At 47.5% G+C, this 11,304-nt stretch overlaps 1 protein-coding gene across 2 annotated transcripts in view; it reads right to left on the minus strand.

Annotated features, from left to right (window-relative positions):
* Positions 1–689, minus strand: part of pvrl2l (PVR cell adhesion molecule related 2 like) — an 85,166-nt gene extending 84,477 nt beyond the window's left edge. Inside the window, exon 1 of one of the 2 annotated variants that reach the window (XM_042075711.1) lies at positions 285–684. In XM_042075711.1, the coding sequence (XP_041931645.1) occupies positions 285–366 (82 nt within the window). In that variant the 5' untranslated portion in view covers positions 367–684. Of the gene's footprint in view, positions 1–284 lie in introns of both variants that reach the window. The other variant, XM_042075710.1, reaches the window with a different exon arrangement.
* Between the last annotated feature and the right edge of the window lie 10,615 nt (positions 690–11,304).

An 11,304-nucleotide genomic window follows, 5' to 3' on the forward strand; every position in this document is an offset into this window, starting at 1 on the left:
TTTGAAACATGAACATAATTGAATACATGATAATACGCTGTTCTCTGGCAACAGCTAGATTGTACAGGACGGCAGAAAATTGTAGGCTACTGTCAGCCCTGTATGAGTTGTTGTGCATTCACATGGGACGGCTGACTTCATGGAATACTTGTCGGATCACAGGCGATCCGGCTAATAACCGAAACTGTCGAAATAAATACCCAAGGGTAGTCTAGCCTACTTCAAACGAAACACAACACGAACAGGTATCTAGATAGCAGCGTGTAAACAAAGTGCTTTCTTACCTTGCAGGCTAATGAGAATTACGGCTGCAAGCGCCCAACTCCTCGCAGTGGAGCAGATATCGGAGACGCCGTGTTTCGCCATTCTTCCTGAACAGTCCAGTATCCTCCAAATTAACCTACAGATAATACAGTATTCCTCTGAATGGCTTTCTTGTTTATATAAATACGATCAACCCGAGGGCAAAACCTGTCAGCAAAAAACGGTTTTGCCCCACACGCTGGCGACTTGTTTCCTTGATATCGGTCCTACGGTCGGCTTCTGACATAAAAGCATTTAAAAGCCCTCCCCGTGCTGAGCGTCAGTTGCGCACACAGGTATGTCCTCCTTGGTATGTGCGCCACTGATTCAGCCGCTCTGTAAGTAGCTATACAGTGGTCGGTGTCTAGTTCCCCAACCCGTTCGAATGCGCCATTCAGAGTGGAGCGGGGATTGTGATGTCACAAAGGGCGTCACAATTCAGTCTGAAAAGTTAGGGAACTTCAGCCACTGCTCTGAACAACCGCAGTAGGTGATTCATCTCTGTTTAATATCTGTCCTTCGCTCATTGTCTCTAAACTATAGATTGCATAGCCTACTTAACTTATCTAAGTTGAAAACAGTCTTACTGTTTTTCTCGGAAATACATTTCATCCTATTAACCTGCCCTGTGCCCAGGCTATTTTATGTTCTGGCAATATTGCCTTGACAACAGTATAGCCCATTTGTGCAGTATAGCCCATTTGTGCACAAAAAAAGCTGTATGCTTAAGCCTCCCTGGCATTTATTATAATTCTACACGCACAGTTACCCAATGGCATGCTGTTTAATAAACTGTCTGCGCTGTTGCAAGGAGATTCATTCCAGTTTCTGTTTCATTCCAGATAGAGCTAATCTTATTCATCCTCAGCGTGAAGTCAGTGTTACAATTGCGTCCGTTAGTTATTTACCTATCTGCCCGTCTCAGCAGTGCACCTGACTTACCAGCTGACTTGCACGATTAATTAACCAATGAAGAAATGAGGTAGAAAGAAGACAGCCGGGGGCCCATCGTTCCTTGGGGCTAACGACCACCCGGATAGCGGCTGACGGCCATTAAGGACCGGTTTAATCCGTTGCGCATCCGCGCCAGATCAGGGCCAGATTCGTGTCCGAGTGAGCCGGTATCTTGGCAGCCCACTCCTGCTCTCCGCTGTGGGGGTGTTCTGAATGCTAATGACCTACCTCGGTCTGCCATCTGTTGACTGTTTGATGTAATTGCGCACACGAACGCACACCCACAAACGAGCACAGGCACACGAGCTCACTTGCACACACTCACTCTCTCTCTCTCTCTCACACACACACATGCACACACACACACACACACACACACACACACACAGTTGATTGCCATGCACAGAATGACTCTCTGGCCTTGGCTCTTCAATCTCCTCGCAGGGTGAGATATATATCAACTCCCACTCCCCGCGGTCTGTCAGCCTTGGATGGCCTATTGTGTGTCTGCTAACGTCGCTAGTCCTCCCACTGGAGCCCTGCGAAGGCTCCTGCTGTTATTGTTTCCCTAATCATAAAAAAGTCCATGAATTTTCTATGTGGATCTCCCCTTCACTCCCACACTCACAGGGGCTGAGGCTCTGCGTGTTTGAAATGTGATTAGAAGCAACAAGCGAAGATTTGTTGCCCTCTTGCAAACGCAGGAGAGGCCTATACGGGTTCGGGATAATCCGTCAATTCACAAACATCTGCAGAGGCGACTCCATTTCTGTAATGACCCTACTCCTGTTGCTAAGGTAATATGATGGATAGGCGATCACAGCAGACGGCCGAGGAGAGCCGAACTCAATCTAGCCAGCGGTACAGAGGCCAGGTGCCTCATGGCTAAGGGCAAGTTTAAAGGACATTATCAGGACAAATAGCATGTCCTCCATGGTTGGGTTGAAGAAATCTGCTTGATTTCCTCTCTCTCTCTCTCTCTCTCTCTCTCTCTCTTTCTCCCTCTCTGTCTCATTTCCTTTAGTCTTTTCTTGCCTCTTTTGTCCCCAAATGCTGAATGGAGGCTGGCTGGCTGTTTTCACATCATTTTGAATGAGGGCACAAATATATTCAGATACAGTGCACCACTCACAGTTGCCCGCCTCAGCATGTTTTGCGGTGTCGAGCGGCATGACAAGAGGGTTAGAAAATTCCCCTCCTCAAAAAAATCTAGTGCCACAAAGGCAGAGAGAAAGAAAAAGGCAAGGCCCTTTAAAACTTCCTCCTCGCCGAGCACCTCATTAAAACAGGAGCGAGTGGAGTGGAATACGGGGTCATAAGCTGAGCTGCTCTTACCTCACCACTGGAGCCCTCGACTTTTGTTGACTCCATCTCCACTGCATGTGTGGAGGCCAGTATTACCTGCCACTTACATCAGCCATACATGATCGGGCTGTGGTCATCAGCAGAAGCTGTGGGCCTGTGTCAGATATGCCACAAATACATCCTCTGCCTAACATCACCCTATTAAAAAGAACAACAACAAATGTCAGCCTGACAAAGACAAAGTAAGATGTGCTCTGCGGGTGGGCCATGGAACAATCCGAGCTGCCTAAAATTGACCTGGCACTGGGACATATGTAAACGTTTTATTACGGATACCCAATAAATCAGCTTGGGCCACAGTTCATGGCTGTGGCACATGAAATCACACACACACACACTCCCACACAGACACACATACAATCTTTCAGCCCACCTCTGCTTTCGCACTCCCTGTATAATCATTATGGTAATGGGCTATACGTTATGGTAATGAGCAATCTGAGCGCTGCACGGTGGCAAAACCTCAACCTAAACCCTGGCACAGATGCATTCCACCTATTGAAATGGGCAACGACGAGAATAACAGTCCGCCTTCACATGCAACCCTCCTTCCCTCCCTCCTCCCCTCCCTCCATCCCTCCCCATCCATTTCTATTGAAGCATCCTCTCCTTGCTCTCCATCTCACCCTGCTCTCTCTCTCTCTCTCTCTTCCCCCTCGGCTCTCCCCCTGTTCGGGCCCATTTGAGAGATTGCCCCAGTGGTCGGAGCTTGGCTGGAAGGCCCCTGATTGATTAAACGGGCTGTCGCTTAATGTGATCATGGATCAGCCACGCGGCGACACCTCCCCGGGCATAACTCTCGGCTGGCGTCAGCCCGGCTTCTCTCTTTGAAGTGTTGATCTCAAAATTTGCAGCCCTCCCTGTAACAGCAGCGGTGCCACACACACACACACACACACACACACACACACACACACTTACATGCAAAGATATTGGCTGTGTACTGTGCGTACATACACTCTCATAAATACCGACACAAATTCAGAGCCTCCCACACACACACACACACACACACACACACACACACACACACACACACACACACACACACACACACACAAAGACATGTGCAACACTACTTGTACACACTCTCATAAAGTCAGTCTTAAATACAACAGAAATAAATACACACATACACACCACAAAATAAACACACAACGCTTACACAAACACAACATACACACATAGATGCATAATCATTCGAATTGCAAAAAAAGACAATGAATATCCCAGGCACACAAACACCCACAGATAGACACATTCACACACAAACACACACACAAGCACATGTACGCACACACACAGAAACACACCTTCCTCCCTTTTTTTATTTGAACCATCTCCCCAACCTCTGTGGCTCTCCCTTTCTTGCGGCTGGAACATCATTAGGAGTTGAGCCCCATGCATCTGCAGGCCCCATTAGCGGCGGCCAGCCTAAGTGTTGCTTTGGTAATGACACTCGCAGGGAGCGGCAGATAACGTTGCTCTCTTTAATTAAAGACATTAAAGGGGCTGCAGAGAGACACCAAGCCTGTGGGAGAAAACGTTCTCACACCTCCCAAAATACCCCCCTCTCTCTCTCTCTCACTCTGTCTCTTTCTTTCTCTCCTTTCCCTTCCTCTTCTTCTGTCTTCCTCCTTTGCCTTCGTCCCCTGCCCTTCGTCACCGTCACCGTCGCTCTCTCTCTCTCTCTCTCTCTCTTGGCTTCTCTCTCCATTCTTATCTATCCCCTCAGCGCTATGTTGATGTCTCTGTTCTCCTGCGTTCTCGTATTTCTCCCAAATTCACTTCATCACGGGCACTCTTTCTGTCCCCCACCCCACTCCAATCTCTTGATGTCCGTCATGCCTGTCCTCCGCGCCTCATATTTCACATTCTGTTCATCCCGCGCTCCACTCGTCTCCTCTGCTCTCCTCTGTCTGTCTCCATCCTCTCCCACCACCCCTCTGAGGCCTATCATTAGTTGGCTGTCGTCCTCCATGTTTACCACATGTCCAAGTGTCTCGGCTCATTAACATCCCTCATGCCAAGAGCTGAAAAGAAACTGTGTGAGTTACAGTCTCTGGCGATGAGGGTATGGTTGTGTGTGTGTGTGTGTGTGTGTGTGTGTGTGTCTGTGTGTGTGTGTGTGTGTGTGTGTGTGTGAAATTGTGTGTGTGTGGGAGTGTTGTGTATCTCTGTAAATTGTGATCGCACGCACACATACACTGTTTCTGTGTGTGTATACGTGCGATCACAATTTACAGAGATACACAACACTGTTTGTCTGTGTGTGTGGGTGTGTTTGTGTTCAAGTGAAGGGAGCAACAAATGTGGGAGCAAGATGGCGGAGGAGGGAGAGAGGAAGCGCCAACCCACCTGTCCTCTTATGTATGCTTCAGAAAGGTGTAAAATCCACGTCCATGTGCTACTTCTGGAGGTAACTGTGAGCGTGAGTGTGTGTGTGTGTGTGTGTGTGTGTGTGTGTGTGAGAGAGAGTGTGTGTGTGTGTGTGTGTGTGTGTGTGTCATGCAAGCTCCTGTATGGCATGTGAGCTTTTTGAGGCATCCATGCGGAGAGGTTCAGGCAGAAGGCGTAGCGCATCTGCTCTCCCCACGTCTCCCCACGTTCTGCCTATTTTCCTGTTTTAATTGTGCATCTGTTCAGTGTTTGTGTGTTTGGCATTGGCCACATTCCCCATATCCCCCCCCCCCCCCCACCCCAAAAAAGTGAGAAAATCTCAGTTCTCTGGGAAACACAATGGCAGGCTTGCTCTCACACTCACTCACTCTCTCTCTCTCTCTCTGTTTCTCTCCCTCTACCTCTCTCTGAGTCTCTCACTCCCTCCACATCTCTTTCACACCCCTCTCTCGCTCCCTCTCTCTTCCTTTCTCTGGGCTTCTGATCAGCTCACATCCTCTCAGCTCTCCTCCATAAATAGAAAAACGGACTCGCGCCCCAAGGGAGGTGGAGGAGGGGGAGGGGGGGTGGAGGTGTGTGTGTGTGTGTGTGTGTGTGTGTTTGGGGGGGTGCACAAACAACATTTGGAGAGGGATTACGAGAGCAGGGCTTGAACGGACTGAAGAGCCCAGGTTCATTTTTTTGTCTGCAAACGAGCTACCTTTTTCCTGCCATTCTTTCCCCTTTCCTGTCTTTCTCTCCCCTGTTCCTCTCTCTCCCTCTCCCCTAGCCTCTTCCTCACACACAGAGACACAAACACACACACACAGAGACACACACACAGGCACACACATGCACTCCCTCACAAATGCACGCACAATTTCTCCTTGCCATCCAACAGCGTAATTGCCCAGGACCTTTGGGTCGGTATTGTTTTACCCTTCGACATGTGTGAAATGTCTCGGCCCTGTGGAGTTAACAGATCACACACTGAGGCAGAGTAATATTATGCTTGCCATGCCAAGTTGCGAACGCAACAACCAACAACTACAACAAGGACACAAAAAGCGGGGGGGTTCGACGTCTCTCCAGCCAACTATTTTAGGGACACCTCCAGTCGCGACAGCTTGGCTTCCTGTTGGGGAGGGAGAGGGGTAATCTAAGTATGACTGATAATAGCTATGCTGTGATAATCCCCAGCTGTAAAGCGCTAAGCCCACCATGAAACAAATGAAATGGGATCAGGCGGGCCGTGTTGCGATACAGCAGTGCCATGGTGGACAGAGCCATTGTCTAACCTGATCAGCTTAGTGTCAGAATGGGATCCTCACCCAACGTGCAGTAAATCCACTGTGTGTGTTTTGGGGTAAGCGGCGCACTGTGACGTGTTTACAGAGCACGCGTGTGCATATTTATGAACGTGTAAGTATGTATGATGAACAGCTGAGTGTGTGTGTGTGTGTGTGTGTGTACAGGTGTTGAAATGTAAGCGACCCTAATAAGATCACTGCAGCAGAATGGAAACCACATGTGCGAGCTTCCTGTTAGCAGAGTTAGCTAGCCCGAAACGAAAGACATCTCTGGCAAAGGAAGAAGACAGGACAATGTAAAACAGAAACATCGCAAGCTGCTCGGCAGGACGACTCAAAGGAGAGGGAATAACCAAACACATCTTTATTTAATTTTGTGGCTACACACAGATGGAGTGTATTTTTCATTATGTTCCGGCAGCAAAGGCTTCATCTGATCTAAAACCTGTTAATGAGAAATGGTCCTCTCACATAGCCACAATCATTAATCACATGCCATACAGTGGGCGGTCAAATTAATTAACAAGGCATTAACTCTGAACAACAGTAACACAGCAATGCACTGTAATAATTGTCATTACGCATACATGAACTTAATTATATACGCTTGCATGGTCTATCATTCATCATTATGAGCACATTAGTGTACAGGAAACCGCATAAAGTATGAACCTCATTTCGAAGTTGCTGAAGTTCGAAGGCCTTGCAGGCAGAAATGTTTGTTAATGTATGTTAATGTGTACAGTATCTCCGCATTCATCAGAACAGAACATATGAAAATGGTATACCAATATAAATATTTAAACTGTTTTACATTAAGCAATACATTAAGCATTAAGCAACGTTGCTCAGGTGTGTGTAGGTTTGTGAGGTCAAGACCAGTGTGGTTCTACCTTGCGAGTCTTATTTACTCTCTGGAGCATCTGAGGCCAACCGTCTCTTTCTGCCTCAAAATATTAGCCTGGCCACTAGCCCTGGCGGAACGCGCAGCCGTCATCGATGAGTCTAATGCCTGATGAGGTGTCGGCCAACTGTCTGGTCCAATTACAGCCACACTTACTCACATGGTGCCAGAACTCCCGGGCTTAGCCACGGCTCTTTCCATAAAAAAGCACACAGGTCCTGGGCAGACATCAGTAAACTTACCACTGTGAGCTTGCGTTGGATTAATTGTGATGGGGAGAATTTGTCGAGGGCACGTAAAAACAAAAGCCATTTTTCTTGGTGATATGAGATTTGCTATAGGCGATGAGTACTGTTGAGTCTTAACTGAATCTGGGCCAGCAGAGGTGCTGTTTAGAGTGAGCGATAGCACTCCCCTTTACAGTGGCCCTAATCACTGAGAGAGAGCAAGGTAATTGGAAGGGTAATGAATATTGAATGAATGGTCCAAAGCGTACAGATGTCAGCTCTTCCTCGGAGTAGAAGGAGGAGGTCATTTCGGCAGATCGTTGCCGCACCACTGAGAGGACAGGGAGTCTATTTTAACAGCACGTAAATCAGGCCATGTGGTTTTGCCGTGTGTCCATCCATTTACAGGAAAAGGGCGAGAGCAGCCCTAGATGTAATAGTCTCTCATTTTTATTACAGCTTTTGGGGAGGAAACTTCAGGCAAGGTGAGAGTGATCTGACATAAAGCTGACAAGGTCATTTTTTGTAAGACATCGACACAGCCATTGTGCTCATCGCCTAAGCGTAATAACGGACAGGATGAACACGAGGGTTTGTGTCATTCTGGTTTCAGAAGAGCATCTGCCCTATCTATTTCACACAACATTGAAATTCTCAAATGGTCCAGAGAAATGGATTCTGAGTTACCGGGCGAGGCACTGAGTGCATTTCCTGTCTCACAACCACACTTACAACTTTGAGGGCTCGACGACATCCGAGCAGAGGTGTGGGTAAGATAACATGTCATGCCTGGGAGTCAACACAGACTCATCTAGTACTCTACATTGGAGCTAAATTAAGCTGGGAAGACTGCCAGTGGAGTCCTCCGGAGGGGCGCTGGTCCATTTCCTCAGAATAATAGATGCTGGGATTTCCTTTTCTGTGGCTAATATGCCTCAGGGGGAAGAGAGTGCAGCCATCGTTTGCGACCTGAGATTGGTTCGGGCACGTCCCCTTGTCTCAGGTTCAACTTCATTAGAGCAGAGCTCGAGATAGGTTAGTTCAAACCAGGCCCACAGACAACGCATCCAACCCGAGCAGAGATACTAGTTACAGAATTAAAGAATGGAGCCATGAAGGCTGCCAAGACAACACATCCAACCCCCAAAGAGATGCTACTAGTTACATAGTAAAAGAATGGTGCAATGAAGGCAGCCAAGGGTGAAGAATTCCATTAGCTTTGGCTTAGAGGTTTGGGTGGGTCACGCACCTCAACCTCCAGATTCCCATCTGTCTGGAACATCAAAGAAAGAGATGAACATAAGGAGTAGGGGTGTGCGGAGAGATCACATAGAAACCAACAAGATGGGCAAATAGAATCAGGGCAGGAGAGTGACATGTGCCATCTCTTGAAATTCAGGAGTCGAGAAATAACAATTATGACTTTGTCTTGGCATGGCGTCGGAGGCGTCGGAACTTCAGCCGTGAGCAGAGCCAAACTAATTTGAGGTCACTTATTAGTCCGCTCTGCCGGCGCAAGAAGTGCGCTACACCCTACCAGTTCCACCAACTGTAAATGTGAGAATGTCAGATGTCACTTCAGCATCTTCGTCCTGATTTGTGAGTCAGTCTGATTCATGCCTGCTGGCCCATCAATCTGCACTTGGCTTCGGTCCATTGCGTGTCTTTATGGCAGACCTACTTCTACAAGACGGAGAACAGAGTGGAAAATGAGCGCAGCCATTAAGGCAAAATGGCAGATTTGTCATCAGTGGCGGAACCAGTCCTACTGGTTTATCATGACAAGGCCCTGCACGCACCAATACCACACGTCACATGAAAGGCATTCACAAGGCTTGTCGTTAAAGGGCAACTCGACCGTTTCCTCTTTTGACGTGTTTATATTCCGCTTGTGAGTGCACAGTAGACTTTGAATTGTGTATTTGGGTGCTTCCAGGGAACAAACGGAATACATTTCTTATCCCACAAAGCTGTTGCATATTTCATTTGCACAGCGTCTCAGACAGCCCCATTGTTTGCGTTCATTTTCCAGCCGTGCTCAACTGAAGCGAGGCGAGTTGAAGGCAGGAGTGCTCAAGTTTCATGACGGTCCCTGGGGTTTTGAAATCGCAGCTCCACTTTTTGTGCACAGTTGGTCATGTTTAAACTACTGGTCAAAACAAATGTCTGGCAGTTTTCCCGTTAACTGATGATAAATGCCCAGTGGTGTCATCCTGTAACACAGATCCGCCATTGTGCAGAGAGATTACCTGCACACAAATGGAAGCACTCTAGTAATTTTGTTCCCCCCTGACTCACACTGGCAACTCACCAACTGGAGGTAATATTCAGGTCAGGAGGAAATGGTTTGATTTTACAAAATCCCCCCTGCGGACTGAATGAGAGGGAGGGAGTGGGGGTAAACGTGAAAGAGACAGATCAAAATAAGGTGAACAGCTCGAGAGGCAGATCAGGAACTCCATAGACTAAGTGGTGCATGGAAAAAGAAAGATGATTAAAGCATAGGTGAGTCAGAGATAGAGAGTAAGAAGGATGGAGGGAGGCGAGAGGGGGAGATAAAGAGATGGTGAGAAAGGGTGCCGTGGGGCTGGCCTTGAGGAGAGGAGGCAGAAGACATTGTGTGATCCCATTAGCAGCAGTAAGCCCGTCAATCACATCAGTCACTGTGCACACTCTGCTTCTCTGAGAACCCGTCAGCCTGATCCCAGATCAGCACTCCTCTCTCTGATCTGAATGGGCTGCCCTGCGGATGCACTGAGCTTAACAATGCGTTTGCATCTGGGTTGGTTTCGCCCCATTTGTCTGACACAATCTGTGTGGTTGGTTTATGTGTGGGCAAAACACCCCCAAGGTGCCCACTGAGATGAAACTTTGCACTATTTATGATGTCTCATTATAAGTTACATAAACAGCAACACTGTTATAGTTATTATTATTACCAAGTTTATGTGTGCGTTTGTGCCACGTTGTCTCTGGGAACTCACATGAATGGAAACTAGAGCCGTAGCCTAGGCCTACAGTATATTGCAACGGACCAGCAGTGCCCCCTGTTGGACACGAATAAAAACACATAGCCTACAATACAGCGACCATGTTGTTGAGACCCTCACCTGCCCGTGCCACTTCCTCCATTTTCTGAATCTACTCTACTCCCTCGGCTCTTGAAATTACCTCCTTAGGCTGAAAGTACCAAACCCCTTTTCTCTTCTTTCTCACCTTTTCCGTCCCCCAGGACCCTTCACTCATCGCCACTGGAGCGAGTGGCTCAGGAGTTGCTATGGAAACACGGACAGAACAGTCAAAACCTTCCCGACTGTCCATCCCACGTTGATAACCCTCACCACCATGGAGGTATTATATATAACGCTCACCACAGCAGACAATAATGTGCACGCACTCGGTCACCCCGTAAAAAAACTTGCCCGTGCTCACCTTATATTCACAAACGTGGCTTTTAGGTTAAGGACATTCCTTTGGATTCTAATCAGGCTAAGCTTTATTACAGCTGTCATTCACGTCCTAACTGACCTGTCAGGAGCGGGTTTGATAGAATGATAAGGCACCAAGAGGTCAGCTGGGTGAATTTTTGAAGGACATATTGAATTTTTAAAAATGTCTCACATGACTAGCATATCCAACTGTTGTGTATGTGTTAAAACTCTACTGCTTTATTCTCTTAATATTCACCTCCTGTCAGGCATTTGATAGATTAAACTATTTGCATGACAGTAACCATAATGGATCAGAGAGAGGCTTATAATTTGACAGAACTGGGGGAAACATGCATAATATGAAAATAACCAGACAATTCATGAATACTGAGCAGGCGCATAGCTTCTAAAGACATACATTTGCAACACAA

The sequence above is a fragment of the Alosa sapidissima genome, chromosome 21 (assembly GCF_018492685.1).
Source record: "Alosa sapidissima isolate fAloSap1 chromosome 21, fAloSap1.pri, whole genome shotgun sequence".
NCBI classification, from domain to species: domain Eukaryota; kingdom Metazoa; phylum Chordata; class Actinopteri; order Clupeiformes; family Clupeidae; genus Alosa; species Alosa sapidissima.